General features: G+C 37.4%; 1 protein-coding gene across 2 annotated transcripts in view; it reads left to right on the forward strand.

Moving 5' to 3' along the window:
- LOC110029089 (DNA gyrase subunit B, chloroplastic/mitochondrial-like) overlaps positions 1-19,822 on the forward strand; it is a 70,176-nt gene that overhangs the window by 27,422 nt on the left and 22,932 nt on the right. Inside the window, exons 9-14 of one of the 2 annotated variants that reach the window (XM_020731215.1) lie at positions 4,761-4,831; positions 5,291-5,432; positions 14,566-14,676; positions 14,807-14,935; positions 15,143-15,257; positions 15,506-15,573. In XM_020731215.1, the coding sequence (XP_020586874.1) occupies positions 4,761-4,831; positions 5,291-5,432; positions 14,566-14,676; positions 14,807-14,935; positions 15,143-15,257; positions 15,506-15,573 (636 nt within the window). The remainder of the gene's footprint in view (positions 1-4,760; positions 4,832-5,290; positions 5,433-14,565; positions 14,677-14,806; positions 14,936-15,142; positions 15,258-15,505; positions 15,574-19,822) is intronic. The other variant, XM_020731216.1, reaches the window with a different exon arrangement.

Genomic DNA, 19,822 nt, shown 5'->3' on the forward strand with positions numbered 1-19,822 from the left:
ATATATTTATATATATATATGTTGAAAAGAAAAAAAATATCGGCAACTCCTACGGTACGATTTCCTGGCTATATAAACACTCTGCACTGCATTTGAACGGATGATTGCGTATCTGTCCTTGTTTCAATCGATATGTTATTCATGCTTTTTAAAGAACCTAACATGATCCCTTTTCATTTAGGCCTAGTGACAATAGACCTTACTCATGCTAATGGTCTTATAATCCCCTTCCCTCGGGCTTGACTTTACTCTCACTTTATTTCATCCATTGTTACTTTCATCCCCTATTCTTTCTTTTTTAAATTCAAAGCCCTTTATGTTTCCTGCTTTCGAGTGATCTATTCCCACATCTCGGCCCACACAGTGCAAAGCCTCTCACTTAAGATGCCCTGCAGCTGTGCTCTTTTATGAGCATCAATCTTTTTCTCATACAAAACCACAGTCGAACCATGAGCTAAACACCCCCAACCCTCTCGATGATAGCATTTGCGACTAGTTTCCAGTGCTATCCTACTCTTTCTCATGCAAGCTCCTTACACACCTTTGATGCCTTGAACCGCGGCATTTGAGCCTGTTGCCATAGCTTCCAACTGTAGTAACAGTATAATAATAATAATAATAAATAAATAATTTTAAAAATAAAATTTTATCTAAGGGTTGTGTTGAGTGGTTGGGTTGATTTGAAGGAGTTAATTACGAAATGCCTAATTTGAACCAAGATATAGAAGGGAGAGATCGACAGAGAGAGTAGAGATGAGGAGGAAGAGCTACGGAAGGTAGAATGGTGTGATCAAGAAGAAGAAGAAGCTGAAGAAGAGGAAGAAGAAACATAAGAAGTGGAAGAAGAAGAAACATGAGAAGTAGAAGAAGAAAGGGGAGAATGACTGTTATGAAAGGAAAGGGATTTTCAAATATATAATTAAGTATTAAAATAAGATTCGTGCAAATTGAAATCAGGAAGCTGAAGTGGGAGGATTTTCAAATTTCGGATTTGAATGAGGAAAGTTAATCCTATTGTAAAATTTTATATTAATAGTAATGTTATAAATGAAATCAGAGATTAAAGAAAGTTGGATTCCAACATTAAAAATTGAATCACGGATTGTGCATAAAAGGAATAGATAAAATGGTATAATTTATGTTTAATTAGTAATCAATTGTTGACAATTTAATGATAAATTTTTACATTTTAATGCTAGAATATTATGAAATATAACTAGGGACATTAAACTTGTAAAGGAGAAAGTTAAAAGATTTGAAGGGATCATTTCATAAAGTACAATCAAATTAAGTAATTATATTTATAACTTTTAGTAATTTTCATTATTTTTAAATGTATGCTTGATTTTATTTATACCGTGTTTCAGTGAATTTTAAATTATAACAAATTCTTCATGTTGTTGTGCAGAAAAAATATGCATATTAAATAGTTGCATTATAATTTTCTTTAGAAGAGTTTTTATGACCACATGATATGTAGATTCTTGTGTAAGTGCATATATCTGTTTATTTCATGTCCTATAGATTTAGTAAGATTGTATTTATTCATTATTAGATATAGTTATAGTATTTCATAAGAAAGGAATACATGATTGAAGAATGAAATAGTGCATATATGAATGTTTGTATGTGGATGCTAAGAGGATGAGTTCACCTCCTTATGATATAGGCAAAGGATGCTAGTGTACCCGTGCATGTATATGTTATTCTACCATCCAAATAATTGTGATATTTAGATCACTAACCGTTGTCCCTATGGGAGATTATCGGCTAAGTAGACACATTTTCACCTCAGACAATCGTGTCAATTAGATCATGAACTGCTGTGCCGACGAGATAATATCAGTTAGGAGTTGTTTGGTTATGTTTTAATAGTGCTCCTAAGGCAAATATAAATGTTAATAGTATAAAATAAAAGTAAAGTTAAAGTCTAAACTTTGGAGAGTAAGGTTAAAGTTAATGCATATAAAAGTTTTCGATTATTTTCATTGAGTAAATATCATGAACACTTGTATTAGATTGTTATAAGATTTCATATAGTGATATATGAAAGTCCAACATGCATATTGTTTTCATTTTCTTGGTTTACTATATTTTAGAAGTGTAATTGCTCTTGATTATCTTCAGATAACTCATTATGTTATTTTAATAATTTTTTAAGTTTTAGCTTTTGAATAAGATGAACTAATTTGTACGGTTGTCGAAGCCAACAATCTGAAAGGTAACTATTTTATTTGGTCAATTTAATTGTTTTCTTTAGTGGCTCTTTTAATTAATAGTTAGATATTAAGCTGTCAGTGATAAAAATAAAAAAAAACAAAAATTTATTTCTACCATCCGATCGTTAATTCCTGCCTCGGTTAATTCCAAATTCCGGGTCAGGTCATGACACCATCACATGAGCTCACTAACACTATACTTGTTGCTTGACAAAAGCATTTGACCTCACTCTGGGCAACCTCTTTGATTTGGTCAATATGCAAATATATGATCATCAATCTTTAATTGGACCAGATGAAAACCACTTTTTGCATCAATTTACCTTTGATCCTTCCAGTCTTACCTTCTTCCTTTTATCTTTAATCTGAGTCTAGGTGTAGATTTCCTTCTCACGATTTAAGCATCATTAAGGCTTACCAATACTATTTCATTGAATGAGTTGGATGGCATTGTTATTTTATTAAATATAAATAAATAGAACAAGTGAAGAACAAAATAATAATTTTTTGATTAGGGCAAATGAAGGCACGTGAATTGTTGATCTTTAATTCATTTGGTGTGAGAATTCCTATAGATCTTTGATCCAAGCTAGATGAAGGCTGCATTTGTCACACGACCTGACCCATGATTTTGAATTAACCAAGATGGGTACAGACGGTCGAGCAGTAGAAATTAAAATATTTTAAATTCTTTTTTATTATTAATAGTTAATTAATGAAAGAGTCACTACAAAAAATAAATTAAAGCGGTGCAATTAAATTTACTTTACTACTAGTTGTTTGTATCTTCTATAAATATTTTCTCTTCTATTGCTCATTTTTTTAAATCACTTAATTAAATAAAAAATGTTAGTTAAAATAACTGTGAGCTAAGCAAAGCCAATGAATTTTCACACTCATAAACTACATTAACACAATAAAAAAAACAATATGCATGCCAATTATCATACCCTAACTACCCCCCTCCCCCTTTAAGGGTCGGTTAATGTGCGACAGAGCTGGCAAATTGGTAGACCAACTCTTACCAAATCTCGTTATGACTTTTATAATCAGGACCTAGTGGTTGATGAATTTGTCTAATTAGATCGCCACATTATACGTAATACATTGCATTTCATAATTTCTTCAAATACATACATCAGAAGTATGAAAATCATATCATCCAAACATGAAAACTGTATTGTGCTGCTTAATCCAATATAATAAAAGTATGTACAAAAACATATGCACAAACTCTCAAAATTATGGTTTAAAAGCTGTACAAAAACATACTTAGCAACTCACCTTGGTGTTCCTTTCTCCTATCTGAAATGTAACAACAAAGAATGAGCAACAAAAAGTTAAAAGAAATAATCATGACTAACATAAGATTTTATACTTGGAAAAGAGACAACGTGCATGCTCGTATGAAAATGTGCATATCTATACATAAGTTATAACATACTAGCATAGTAGAGAACATGAAATTAAATCAGATAATATACAAATCCTATGTTTGTTTTTTGAGTTATGCAGCTATCTTTGTTGTATCTATAATTCCCCTGAAGATTATTTAGTTTTACTCGTATTTTTTGGAATAGAAACTGAGTATGAAGACAACAATGCCTTAGAGTGTTGAACTAAGCGATTATTATCCTCCTAAGAAAGCGTTATAGATCCTGGAAAGATGGTGGTATTGCCAAAGCAAGTTTTATACATTGAAGAGCTCAAGGCATGTTGAGAAGTAGAATGATATTCAAATTTTATTGAATATGGCTTCAAAGGATGATTTGTATGTTCATAATCGGATGGAGTGATTGGCTTTCCTTCATGTCCATGACCACTCTTAATTCGGCCTCCATGATCACCGAAACTAGGTGCAGGGTTGTAAGCAAACCCGAGCTCTAAAGCTTGCGAGCGAGGCTTGCAACTTTTGCAAGTGATGGAGAGTATATGAGAGAGGCAAGGGGAAGCTGAGCGGTTCGGATATTGGATTGATGCGAGGCAGCATTATGAGGGGGGTAGTTAGGGTTTCTCTTAAAAAAGATATTGTGTTAATTTAGCAAGAGGGTTTCTTATTTATGTGTATTAGACGATCACCAAATAAATATGGTCTACTAACCATTATACAAATACTAATCTATGATAAATGATAATGATAATTCTAATGGACTAGATGATAATGTAACTTCTGGAGAAACATATAGGAACACTCCATATATCAGTAAGAACAATGCATTTTTGCAAATGACAACTTTTTCATACATTATTGCAATTTTTGAAAAATATGACCACTACTTACATCGGATAACATTATTATTTATATAATACTGCTTATTATATAACACTGATATGCACGAGAGAATGAACTAAATAATTTCTAAATTTATTTCAGTGCTTTTTGTGTTATCCTTGGCTGCAAAGGCTTTTTTATTATTGCATGTCTTTTATTCAAAGGGTTCATGCAACCAAGCTGAAATATTTGGGTAAAGGCTAATTAGGATTATGGTGATTGATGCATTGGGAAAGGGCATGAACTAATCACCTCCTTTACTCCTCCAGAAACCTCTTCATGATACTCTAGCATTCAGAAAAGAATCAGATGGAATCACGGTTGATGTGGCTCTCCAGTGGTAATGTACATGTTCTCTAGCACATCCTTATTGTTGAAATTTACCTTTTTCGTTAAGTTTTAACATTAACTAGTAATTACTACATAATCTGTGTGGGGAAATTTACATACGTTACCACACAATTCTTATGTATTTACATATCTAACATCTATAGTTTGATATTTACACTTATAACACCTTGGTGTTATAAGCCTATGCATGAAAAGGATTTTAACTTTTCAAAAGGTAATGAGAGTGGAATTTTTTATGCGATTTAAAGATTTAAGTTGTATGCATGTACATATGAATGATTAGGTGTTAGATATGAAATACATAAGAATTGTGCGGCGTGTCTTTAAGTGCCCCCATTTATGTAATATTCCTGTTTGCTGATCATCTCCACCAAATTTTGGCATTAGTCTGAAACATTGATGCTTTCTATAACCAGTGCTATATTGATTCATATTTTATCATAAATAGGTGTGCTGATTCATATGCAGACACAATGCTAGGATATGCAAATAGCATACGCACTGTTGATGGGGGTACTCATATAGATGGGATGAAGGCTGCATTAACAAGAACCATCAACAACCTGGGCAAGAGGTCCAAACTTATTAAGGTGCCCCTTACAAGACATTGTATGACAAATTGATGCCTTTTTTTTGCATGTTTTACAAATCATCATTTTTACAAGTTTCGCTTTATAGCTTTTATTGCTGTTGATCGATTGCAGGTTATTAAATACTCGTGTAACTAGTTTGCTAAATATAATATTACATACTTCAAGAAGATTGACTACCATATTTTGCTGAATTATATTACAGCTTGGAATTGTTCTATTGTAGAGAATGTCTGCGTCTTTCATAGTTTTTTGATATGTTACAACCAAGCAATATGAAAGTAATATTAGCGTTTTGGTCATTGTATAATCTTCTCAGGTATTCATTCATGAGTTTACCTCTATGTTTTATGATCCGCAATTCTTTATGATCAAGTATTTGGTCTGCTTTCAAATTCTTATCTATCGTCTAGACCATTTTGGTTTCTACATTAATTGGAGTTCGCTTCCAGTGAGGCCAATTGTAGGGTATGTTATGTTTCATATTTTGATTAATTAATTCTGTGTATTTCATTGCTGATGTTACTACTAATCTTCTCATGTTAATGAAGTTCTGAAATCCATCATGTCTTGGTGGCCTTAGCCTCTTTTCGCCCTTCCAAAAAAAAAAAAAACCCTTAAAAGTCCATCCCTTAAAAGTCCATGATCAGGGACAGGGAGATTTTCTTGGTAGTATGGATACTTCCTAGGGAACGATGTATCCTTCTTATATTTTAGGATAATGCCCAATCGTTCTATGAGCATTTGGCCTCACTGGAAAATACATCCAAAGCACCAGTTGTCCTTTTAAAGATAACCACCTCCTCAGAACATGATAAGTTGGAGCACCACTCGCTTTTGGATACAATTTTAGAAGGAAAAACAAGGGATGCCGACCACTATTCTGACAGAAACACAATACAAAACTGAAATCCTAAAACACATGAATCGAATATATACGTCATGTATAATTAAGATTGGGCCCATGGTTGAGAGGAGGCGTCGACCCAATGGAGGGAGCTAGTTGGCTCTCCTTCTGTCCTCGACCGATTAGTTCATGGGTTGGAACATGGGACGGGGACTCTGCATCCCTCACGCACACGCCAGTGTTTCGGGGTTAAGGGAACTTCATCCTCACTCATTGAAGCTTCTATGTTCTTGCAGTTTAGCTTAGGTTGGTCATGTTGAAAGTGATGCAAATGTAACGATATCCCAGTAAGTCAATTATGTATGTGTTGTCATTCCAAATTACATCATGATAAAATAAATATCTGTCATCCTTTTGCACAACTAGAATTTGAATGTATTATATTATGATCATCTACTGCCTATTCAATGTATTATATGATGCACAATATGATATGAAAATAAGAATGAGATTGATTATTCTAATTGTTTGACTGTGCATGCTTGGCTATGATGGAGTTAACTCCTTTATGGTATTAGTGGAGGAACATTTAGATACCCATGCACGTAAATGAAAAAAAAAAAATAGATATTGAGTACTTTACATGGTATAATTTTAAATAGTACTGCAGTGACGTTTGCATACAAATTAACGCAGGCGCTTAGAACAACACTTGAATTCGGGCGTAGAACAGCTCTCCAAAGAGGGGCGCTTCGAAATCGAGGGGACTGAAGCCCCGCGAAACTATGCGAAGCGGGGCGGGGCCCCACAATCTCGCGAAGGCTGGAGTACCCGCTGCAGGTGGTGGGATCGCGAGTTCTCACGACCGAGTTGAGCTATTCGCACAGGATATTTTCTGAGAAGAGTGTTTTGGATTCTTTTTGTCTTTTCCACTCCATTTCTCTTGAGTAGAAGTAGCAGGCTATAAATAACTGTCCCCTGAGTTTATGGGAGGCAATTCTACTAGAGTTGTCTTTTAATCTCCTATGTGAATATCTTCCCTCTTGTTAAGGTTGTAACCGATGACAAGTGGTACTTCAGTTGTATCCTGCTTCAAGGTGGTGTTATAATCTTCAAACTTCTTCGCTACTACTTACCGACCCATTTTTCCTACCACTCTGTCGCCACCCCTACTTCCTTCACGATATCGCCATCCAATCTACCTACAACCAACCACAAACAATCCCCTACCTACCCAACGACCATTAACCCCACCGATGGTGCTACTGCTTTCGAATCTCTTCGTATAACTCTAGCTAGGGATTCATCTATTATTGTATTTCTCTTTTGTTTGTGTCATGCCATATCACTGTTTTTACATTAATAAAAGTTTATTTTTTTATATTACGCCACATCCTAGTTAGTTTCAGTATCATTTGGTATTAGATCTAGTCTCAACCCTAGTCTTATCATAGGATTCCCCAGCACCCGTCCCTACCTAATTCACCTCCATCATTTTTTTATTTCCAATTCCTAACTCTAGCCATGCCACCACGGAAAGATGCATCTGACACCACTCTAGAAGAGATCCAATGTGAAATTCATTCTCTGCAATATGGACTAACCGAGTTAGATGATGAGACTCGGGAAAAGATTACTTTCGACTGTGATCGAGAGTCGTAGGGAAGACATAGATGTGATCTTAATCCGTTTCGCAGGGAAGATCACAACAATGAAAAATATCGACTGCGCTGTTTTGGTATCCGATATCAAAGCAGGCTGAGAGAAGAGGCTCTTATAGAGGTCAGAGGGACTTCAACATCAAGATGAACCTCCCAGAGTTTGAGGGAAGCAGGAACCCTGATGAGTTTATCGTCTGGCTGCAAACACTCGAATGAATATTTTGAGTATAAAGACGTACCAGAGAACAAACGAGTCACGCTAGTTGCAATTAAACTAAAGAAGAATGCCTCCTTTTGGTGGGAGAATCTACAAAGGTAGAGGGGGGAATTAAATGAAAAGATAGCTATGTGGGATAAAAAGAAGGAAATGAAAAAAAAATACCTTCCTCCGCAGTATCGCCATGACATATTCCTAAAACTCCAAAATTTGTAGGAACGAGACCTATCAGTTGAGGAGTTTGTGAGCTGATAGAGCCAGAGGAGCACATGATCGTCAGATATCTCAAAGGACTAAAACCCACAATCACCAATGTGGTACAACTACAACCATACTGGACGTTGGAGGGTGTCCAGACACTAGCCTTGAAGGTGGAGAGACAACAGAAATAAAACAGGCATTAGTTGTCGTTCAGACCATCATCTTCAACTAAGCAGTCACCTGCATTTGCAACAGTTAACAATGGTACCTCGGGAGGAAATAACAAAATTGGTTAAATGATTGATAGGGCAGATTAGAGCGTGAAGAAGCCAAAGAGAGGTAGTTCCTCCAATACAATGCCAGCCAGGAAGTGTTTCCGATGCCACGACTATGATACATAGCCTCCATCTGTCCAACAAGCTGAGTCGTTACATTCACGGATCAAGGCGCCATTGACAAAGTCGATGAGGAGTCAGAGGAGAGTCCAGAAGAACTTCAACTCCACAGAGACGAAGAAGAAGCAATATGCGTGCAGCGAATATTAGAACCCGAGCCCGAGCGAGACCAATCTTGGCTAAGACATAACATTTTTGGCACCAAATGCAGCGTTAAGGGGAAATCATCGAAAGTGGGAGCCGCGAGAACGCGGGGTTCTCGCTCCTGGGAAAAAAGATTGGACATAGAAGCATCTCCAATCTTAATCTCTTACCTAGCTGAAGAAGGGCAATGTGATATGTGTGGATCAGCAGTGCCTAGCTGACTTCTCCATCGGAAACAAGCTACACGAACTAATATGGGGCCATGTCGTTCCTATGGACGCTTGCCACATTATGTTAGGTAGGTCTTGGCAGTTTGATTGCAAGATTCAATACGATAGGTTTAAAAATACTTGTTCTTTCAAGAAGGATGAGAAACATATAGTTTTACTACATGTTAAGGATGCCAAAGGCGGGGGCGATACAGAGATAACATTAGTTTCTTGTACCACTTTTCTGCAGTCTGGCAGAATTGGCTCTGTAACACTAGCATTAATCTTCTTGAATGGAAGCGAGGAAGAAAGAGATGTACCAACATTACTGCAACCATTGATACAAAAATTTAAGGTTGTTATGACCGAAAACTTACCAAAGGAACTACCACCACAAAGAGACATTCAACACGCCATCGACCGTATGTCAGGATCCATATTGCCAAACTGACCAACCTAGAAGACCTGTGGAGTGTGAAGAACTACAATGGAAAGTGCAAGACCTCATTACAAGGGGGCTAGTCAGAGAAAGCACCAGTCCGTGTGCAGTCCCGACTCTAATGGTGTCCAAAAAGGATGGATCGTGGTGAATGTGTATCGACAACTGAGCCATTAACAAGATTACCATTAAGTACTGATTTCCTATACTCCGCATGGATGATTTCTTAAACCAACTACATTGAGCCACTATCTTCTCCAAGATAGACTTGCGCAGCGGCTATCACCAGATACAGATGAGGCCGAGAGATGAGTAGACCATTAGGCCTTTCGGTTTGTTGAACGTGCCTAGCACTTTAATGAGATTAATGAACCATATATTCCAACCTCACATTGGAAAGATTGTCGTCTATTTTGATAACATTCTGATATACAACCAGTCACTTACATTATCTAGAGGCGATTTTTGGGGTACTGCGAGCCGAGCAACTATATGCCCATCCGAAGAAATGTCACCTTATGATAAGTCATGCATGCTGTCTGGGTTACATCGTGTCTAGTGCATGCATTCAGATGGATCCCATAAAGATAGTTGCCATTATCAGATTGGTCGTACTACAATCATTCACCGAGCTGAGGCAATTCTTGTGGTTGACATCCTTATATCGAAGATTTATTAGAAACTTTAGTACTATCAACTCTCCTCTGACTGAACTTCTAATAGGAAATGAGTTTACTTGGACAGTAGCAGCCCAGGACAGTTTTGATGCATTGAAAGAAAAGGTAATTCAGGCTCCAATGCTAGCACTACCTAACTTCAACCAAATTTTTGAGGTAGAATGTGATGCCTCTGACATAGGGATCAGAGCAGTACTAAGCCAAGGGGAACACATCATCGCGTTTTTCAGTGAGAAATCGAACGAGTCCAGGAGGAAATACTCAACTTACGACAAAGAGTTGCACACCGTAGTAAGTTCTCTGGAACACTGGAGTCATTACGCATTGACAAATAAGTTTATACTATTTACAGATCACGAGACCCTAAAAGTCCTGAATAGCCAGAACAAACTAAAGGAACGACACGACACTTCAGTGGAATTTCTGGCGTCATTTTTGTTTGTACTAAAACACTAAGAGGGAAGCTAGAACTGAGTAGCAGGTGCACTGAGTTGTCGACACTTATTGATTACATCCATGCAAGCTCGAGTTGTGGGCTTCGAGGTCATAAAGGATCTATATGAAACAAATGATGATTTCAAACACATATGAGAGCAATGTCAGGAGAAGCCAACAGGGTAATACTGCCTCACAAATGAATACATATTCCACCAGAGTCAGTTGTGCATTCCCCGATGTTTACTAAGAGGCAATTATTGAGGAAGATCACAATGGAGGACTAGCAAGACATTTTGTTAGAGACAAAACCCTCACCCTCGTAAGAGCACTTTTTTTTTGGGTCAAAACTAACAGGAGATGTAGAACCACCTGTCAAGCAATGCATGATTTGTCATTTTGCCAAAATAAGCGCTCAAAACGCCGAATTTTACGCACCACTTCCAGTAACAGAGACACTGTGGACGGATGTCAGCATGAATTTCGTGTTAGGACTTTCAAGGACTCAAAGGAACAAGGATTCTGTAATGGTTGTATTAGACGGATTCTCCAAGATGGCCCACTTTGTACCATTTCACCGGACACTAGACGCCTCTCATATTGTCGACCTATATTTCAAGGAGATTGTAAGGATGCATGGGATTCCCAAGACCATCACCTCGGACAAAGATGTCAAATTCCTTAGCCAATTCTGGAGGACTGTATGGGGAAAGCTCGACACTAAACTCTAATTCAACTTGACAACACATCCACAAACAGATGGAGAGACATAGGTTGTAAATCGGAGCCTCAATAATCTCCTGAGGTGTTTTCTGGGAAAAAAAACATAAAACAGTGATATCTCATTCTAGCCCAAGTTGAGTTCGCCTATTACCGATCTATCAACCAAACTACATGACAAACTCCCTTCAGGATTGTGTACGAGCACAATCCGCTCACGCCATTTGAAATGGTATTGCTCTTGCCATCTTCAGAAATCAGTAAGGATGTCACAAACAATTTCACGATCCAGAAGCTCCACAAAGAGGTTGACAAGGAAATTACTAAGTAGAATAAAAAATACCATGCACGCTCCTGCCATCTTCAGAAATCAGTAAGGATGTCACAAAGAATTTCACGATCCAGAAGCTCCACAAAGAGGTTGAGAAGGAAATTACTAAGTAGAATAAAAAATACCATGCACAAACAAATAAATCTAGGAAGAAAGTAACATTTTAGGAAGGCGATCTCGTATGGATTCAGTTGAAAAATGAGAGATTTCCCATAGGATCATTCGAGAAGCTTAAGCCGAGAGCAGATAGACCATTCAGAGTACTTCAGAATTTGATTGACTACGCTTATAAGATTGACCTGCCTGGGTGCTACAACATTTCAGTCATGTTCAACGTCGTCGACTTAACACCATACTTTGAAGAGCTTGGAGCTTCGACAATCGAGGTTGAAGCTTCCCCAACACTGGGTGACTGACACAAGCACTTGGAACGACGCTTGAATTCAGGTGCAGAGCAGCGGTCTTAAGAGGGGCGCTTTGAAATCGTGGGGGCCGAAGCTCCATAAAATTACACGAAACGGAGCAGAGTGGGGACAAATGATCTCGAGAACCCAAGACCGGGGGAGGGATCACGAATTCTCGCGATCCTGTTGAGCTATTCACACCAGATCTTTTCTGGGAAGAGTGTTTTCGATTCTTCTTGTATTTTTCACCCATTTACTCTTGTGTAGAAGTAGTAGTGGAGGCAGTTCTACTAGTGTTTTTTTCTAATCTCCTGTGTGGAGTCTCTATCCTCTTGTTTGATGTGTAACCAACGACATGTGATGCTTTGGTTGTATCCTGCTCCGAGGTGGTGTTTTAAACTTGAACTCCTTCACTACTACTCACCGACACCTTTTCCCTACCCACTCTATCACCACCCCTACTTCCTCTACAATCTCGCCATCCACCTACAACCAACAACACACAATCTCCTACCTACCCAACGACCGCTCACCCTGCCAATGTCGCTGCCGCCTTTGAATCTCTTCCTATAGCTCTAGCTAGGGATTCGTCCATTATTGTATTTCTCGTTTATTTGAGTCATGTTCTATTAATATTTTTTACATTAATAAAAGTTTACTTTTTTTGTATTACGCACACCCCAACTAGTTCCGATATCATAGATTAAAAATATATTGATATGTAAACGATGCAATGAGAAATAGTGAATGTTTAGAATTACATTGAATGATCATATTAGATAGTACAATCTTTCACATACTCTTAGATTTATGTACATAAAGTTTAATTAATATGCATATTGTCTTCTTTTTCATTGTGTAACTATATTTTAGGAGTATGAGTATTTGTTGGCTATGATTACCTCACATTTATTTTAACTTAACATTTTATGTTTTAGTTAATGGATTAAAAGAAGTGCAAGAAGGAATATTTATGGAAAACACAGACAATCAGAAATGAGTTAAATTTATAAGTATTGATTTAGTTTACTTTCTTTAGTGAGTTTTTCATTTGTTAAATGTTAGTTATAAAACATGAATATATAAAAATTTAATTTTCACCGTCCGACCATCCGTACCCATCTTGGTTCATTTCAAGCCCCCCCCCCCCCCCCCCCCCCCCCAAAAAAAAAAAAAAGTCCCACAAGTGCTTTATGGTAGTCTTAAGTGCGAATAGCTCTTGAATAAGTTGATTTGCTATCGTTTTATAATTGATCAGGTGCAATTAGCTTCCTTTTCTTGGAGAAATAATTTAGTCCTAATTGGCTGTCTCCTGTGTATCTTTAGATTTAGCTTTGAAAATTTCATTGCAGGTCACCAGGGCATCGACTAAGATGGAGTTATGATGAGTTTGGGTGGTTGCCTTCCCCCCATGTAATCAAATGCGCTATTATTCCCTTAGTCTCCTCGTGCTCACTAGAGAAATAAAAAAGTGTCATGCTAATGGTGTGATTATTGAGTGTCGATGAAGCAATGGATGTGACTTTTCCTCTTTATTGGCTCAAAGTTCCTCTCAATTTTTTCCTCTTTCGGTGATAATCTTGTGGTTGGGGCCATTGGCGTTGAGGTTATTATTATTGATGGTGGAAGTGAGGCATCATGACTGACCTTTGATTTCTTCGCTTAATTCAGTCCATTAGAAGTTTCTTGCTGGATGGAAGTTTTGCAGTCAACTTGAATTGGGTCTACTTGTAGTGGCTTTTATGCAATTATACATTTTTCTATTAATATGGTTATTGATGAGTTAGAGGCCTTGAGCAACTCAACCAAGATATTAGTCTTTTGCAGGTTGAGTGCATACCAAAAAAAGGTCCCTCCAAACTTTGGTTGAGCGCCGCTTCTGCTATAATAGGCTTCAATACCTTCGCTTTAGCATTCTCACTAGAATCTGATAATGAAATTTTGCTCCACTTGCTTAGTTTTAGCAAGGCATAGGGGTTCCTTGGAGGTCTTTTGGCACCTGTAAATTGTGTGATGAATTACCTCTTGAAATTATGCGAATGAGGAATGCTTCTGAAAGGGAGGCGAGGAAACAACCCGGAGTTGTGAATTCTTTAAGGTGATGAGATATCACAGACTACACATTAGTGTCTTTTTGATATCAAGTAGGAAGATGGCTAACTCAAAGTGGATGGCATGGTTGTTCAAGCCTGTCTTTCCTTTGCAGGATTGATATGGGAGATTTTGAATTTCCCTCAGTGATCTCGTTGGAGATGGCATTAATCAAAATTGATCAATGTTTCTCAGCCCTTTGAGGGAGTTCAGCTGGTTCAGTTCTACTTGGTCTTGTTCATGGGTTATAACACACAAAATTTTGCTTTTTAATATGAGTTTGATTTCTTCATCATAATATTCATTTTTAATATATACCGAACTGTCCATTGTATGTTTTCTGCTGCTACATTTCTTAACAGAAATATGTGCAGGATAAGGATATAAGCTTAAGTGGTGAGCATGTGAGAGAAGGATTATCTTGCATCATCTCTGTGAAAGTTCCAAGCCCAGAATTTGAAGGACAGACAAAGGTGATTTTCAATCTCATTCCAATTATTTGTTCAATATTTGGCCACATTTACTTTTAGCTTTTTTGTCTATGCTTTAGATAAGGCACGAGGAACTGCTTTCTTGATACGTTTTTCCTTGTTATTTTGGCAGACAAGGTTGGGAAATCCAGAAGTGCGTAAAATTGTTGAGCAATGTGTTCAGGAGCATCTGACTGAGTATTTGGAGCTGCATCCAGATGTACTGGATTCAATTTTGACAAAATCTCTTAATGCTCTAAAGGTAGTATTTTTTCTGCTCCATTCGGTATTCTCAAATTCAATCATATTAGCGTAGACTAGTCTTTTGTTTTTGCTGAATATGAAAAGTCATTTCGATGATGGTTTTCAGCATTTTTTTCATACATCATCAATAGATTCATTTAGATATGGCTCTTAGTTGAACCTATTCCATGAAATATGGTTAAAAATTTTCTTATTACATATGTAGGCTGCTATGGCAGCCAAACGAGCAAGAGAGTTGGTGAGAACGAAAAGTATTTTGAGGTCTTCTTCTCTTCCAGGGAAGCTGGCAGATTGTTCCTCTACAAATCCTGAGGAATCTGGTAGGTTTACTTCTGTTAACATATTTTTTATATGCCAATGCATTAGTTTGTTTGCAGCTTTTTTGCATATCATTTATCCTGTCTATATATTACTTGTCAGCACTATGCTTTTGTTCTTTCATCAGTTTGAGGTGCATGTTGAAAAAGTGACGCAAATGACAAGTTATTGCTTCCATTTTTCGCTATTCTTCTTCGGCTTAATTTAGGTTTGATCTTCCGCTCATCAGTTTTATTCATCATGTTTCTAGAGATCTTCATAGTTGAAGGCGATTCAGCTGGTGGCAGTGCAAAGCAAGGTCGGGATAGAAGATTTCAGGTGAAGAGCACCTGTTCTTTTTAACAGTTACTAGCAGTAATTTGCAGATATATTTGATTATATTTAATCGTCACGTTTTAGAAAGATTTGAACAAGTTTTAATCGTCATTACCTCGTTGAATATGTTTATACAATGATTTGAAATGCTAATTATCAATTCATGGCTTGTTTTGCCATTTCTTACTCTTGAGAGTAAGAACGAGAAAGGAGAAAAGTAAAAAATGGGAGATTATCTGATTGAATTTCACATATTTTTTATACAAAATAAAATGAGAGTGAATGTAAATAGGTAGAAAATATGAATTAATGAAATAAATAATTGATTTCATAGTTAATTACATAAAAATAAGGGGATGCTATTATTTACTGATTGTTAGTTTGTCTTACGTGGATTATTCATGATTATTTCAACACTCCACCTTAAGACACCTCAAGATGGATTCTATATATTGATCATTTCCGACTTGTTGATTAGTTTATGAAACCTCATTCTAAGTAAATCTAGAATATATATAATTTGAGAGTTTGTTGAAACATAATCTAGTTGGGTTACTAATACCTGAGTTAACCCTAACACCAATTAGCAAACAAATATTATCAATAGGCAGTTACAACCAACACATTTGAAGGGAAAATTACAACAAACACGACACTGACACTTTGAAATAGGAAATAACAATAACACGACTCGCAACACTAACTAGGGTGGTTCTCGGTATGTTAGTGGTGATCGACAAGCGTTTGGAACTTCAAAGAGGCAGCAGAAGGGTGGTTGGAAAGCTAGATGGAGTGGCACTATGGTAGTGGTGATCGACAAGTATTTGGAACTTCAAAGAGGCAGCAGAAGGGCGGTTGGAAAGCTAGATGGAGTGGCACTAAGAGGGTGGTGGTGGCAGCAAAGCGGAGGTTAGAAAAACCGGAACAGCGAGACGGTGGAGTGTCCTGGGTGGTGGCAACAAGGGCAGGGGCTGGACAGCGGGTAAATAGCAGGGAAAGTGCTGTTCGGGGCTGCGGTAGCAATGTAGGATGGTCGGATAGCAGTAAAACAGCAAGATGAGGGACTTTTGGGTGGAAGCAACAAAAGATGAAGGACTGGAACTGCGATGACAATGACGAGGATGAAGGGAAGGCATTTTCGGCGGTTGGAAATGCAGAGAGCAGCAACTGGAAGGCTGTTCGGAGTCAGCTTCAGCAATGGAGGGCAGCTGGAAAGTGATAAACAACACCATGAAAAATTGACGGCAGCAAAGGTTAGAAAAACTGGAACAGCGTGATGGCGGACTGTCCTGGGTGGTGGCAGCATGGGCAGGAGCTGGACAGCGGGTAAATAGCAGGGAAAGTGCTGTTCGGGGCTGCGGTAGCAATGCAGGATGGTCGGATAGCAGTAAAACAGCAAGATGAGGGATTTTTAGGTAGAGGCAACAAAAGATGAAGGATTGGAACTGCAATAACAATGAAGAGGAGGGTGGGAAGGCATTTTCGGCGATTGGAAATGCAGAAAACAGCAACTGGAAGGCTGTTCGGGGTCAGCTTCGGCAATGGAGGGTGGCTGGAAAGTGGTAAACAACACCATGAAAGATTGAGGGGCTTCGACAGCGAAGGTGGAGGGCAGGGACAACCATGACAGCTAAGTGAAGGCCAGGAACAGCATTGGCAGTGAAACAAGGAATGTGGAGAATAGAAAAGTCAAAGATAAATATCCTCGTTGGAATGAGCTACAGCCAGAGCACCACTCAATCCTTTGGAAATAAATCACTACCTCAGGCGAGCTACAATCGAAGCACCTACTTTTGGATACAACCCTAAAAAAGAGAAAGGGAACGCTGGCTTGTCCTGAAAGAAAGTATATGCCAAAAGTATTATAAAGGAAAAAAAGATTAAAGGAAACATGTTGAATATTGGAAAGAAATTGGAAGGGAGCAGCTCGGTTAGATTCAGTGCTATTTGTGTGATCCATCTCCTGCTTCTAGTTCTCAGTGCTGTAACGTGGCACTGTTGCGGGTCCGCGAAAAGGGAGGTCCCCAGTAGTTCCCGCGTCAGTTACTCATCTCAAAATTTTTTTTTTGTGATAAAATATTAGGTTATCTCAACACGCTTAATCCTATCACAGAGGATATAATTTATTGGAATACTTATGACAGCTTAATTGCCACAATACACTTTTAAACATTTTATTCACTTAATGGTTTAGTTCTTTTAATGATCTTTTCAACAACATTACCAAATATCTCAGCCCTTTGTAGTCAGTTTTAACATTGACTCTTGAGAGCATAGATTGTTTACTATTTTTTCCATAGAACCAAGTTTTCTTATACATAAGTATAGTGACTAGAGGTGGATCTTCGGCTCGATGAATCTCCAGCCTAATCATCATTTATGAAAATTTCAATGTTCTTATCCCTCCCGAGTCCAAACCGTAATATAACACATATAAAAACAAGTATTATAAAGGAAAAAAGAATTAAAGGAAACATGTTGAATATTGGAAAGAAATTGGAAGGGAGCAACTCGGTTAGATTCAGTGCTATTTGTGTGATCCATCTCCTGCTTCTAGTTCTCAGTGCTGTAACGTGGCACTGTTGCGGGTCCGCGAAAAGGGAGGTCCCCAGTAGTTCCCGCGTCAGTTACTCATCTCAAAATTTTTTTTTTGTGATAAAATATTAGGTTATCTCAACGTGCTTAATCCTATCACAGAGGATATAATTTATTGGAATACTTATGACAGCTTAATTGCCACAATACACTTTTAAACATTTTATTCACTTAATGGTTTAGTTCTTTTAATGATCTTTTCAACAACATTACCAAATATCTCAGCCCTTTGTAGTCAGTTTTAACATTGACTCTTGAGAGCATAGATTGTTAACTATTTTTTCCATAGAACCAAGTTTTCTTATACATAAGTATAGTGACTAGAGGTGGATCTTCGGCTCGATGAATCTCCAGCCTAATCATCATTTATGAAAATTTCAATGTTCTTATCCTATGATTTTTTATTTAACAATCTTTTTCTTCGTGTCATTTTGAAGTAAATTAGAACAACCACATTACCAAATATCTCAGCCCTTTGTAGTCAGTTTTAACATTGACTCTTGAGAGCATAGATTGTTTACTATTTTTCCATAGAACCAAGTTTTCTTATACATAAGTATAGTGACTAGAGGTGGATCTTCGGTTCGATGAATCTCCAGCCTAATCATCATTTATGAAAATTTCAATGTTCTTATCATATGATTTTTTATATAACAACCTTTTTCTTGGTGTCATTTTGAAGTAAATTAGAATTTAGTTAACAATTTTCACATGGCCTTTAGTCGGGTTAATCATATAATGGCTTGCAACATTAATAGGGAACCAGAAAGGGACATAGACGTGTTTCTCTACATGGCTTTGATACCTGTCTTTGTTAAATAATAATACCTTATTTTGATTGTGCAACTAATTTACTAGAAAATATTTTATATTCTATTTTTTAGCTTAAATTTTTTTGTAATTTTTTTTTAATATAGAGGTCAAGTAGATCAATCATATTATTCATTTGTGGAATAAAAATAACTTATTCTGATTATGCGACTTCTATACTATAAAGTATTTTAGATTTTTTGTCATTTAGCTTAAATTTTCTTGTAAAAATTCTTTTAATATAGCTATGCTTATTTTGCTTGGTCAATTGGTTACGTGCTCTGTGTCCAATCATATGATATTGAGTTCAAGGCCTCGTATATATGTGACGTTTCGTTTCGGTTACCCAGGGGAGAGGAAACGAAGAATAGGACAAGAAGTGATGACGGAGGGGTAAAGAAGCAAGGTGGTCGGAAGCCAATGAGGCGAGTTTGCCCTATAAATTGTCGTAGGAGGGAGGCAGGAACTTAGTTATGAGTTGAACGACGACATCGAGGGTTGCATTGCTGGATTGAACCTCGACGTAGACCAGGAGGGAGACGAAGCAAAAGCTCTCGTGACGTATGAGGGTAGAGTGGACAATGAGCGGCTTGTGGCATTCAATGCGAAGAAAATGAACGAGCCCTTCACGTGCAGGGGATTCTCGCATGGGTTAGGGCTAGACCGAGAAAGGTAAGCTTTAATAATGTTTATTAAAGTGATTTAATAATATATATATATATATAATATTTTTTTTTAAAAGAAAAGGTCGGAGACTATTATGCGAGCCTTGGCCATTCCTCGTGCACCTAAAAATTTGAGTACCACATCCTACACTCGGGGGGGGGGGGGGGGCAAACCCACCACA

Source organism: Phalaenopsis equestris, unplaced genomic scaffold (genome assembly GCF_001263595.1).
Source record: "Phalaenopsis equestris unplaced genomic scaffold, ASM126359v1 Scaffold000547, whole genome shotgun sequence".
Lineage (NCBI taxonomy): Eukaryota > Viridiplantae > Streptophyta > Magnoliopsida > Asparagales > Orchidaceae > Phalaenopsis > Phalaenopsis equestris.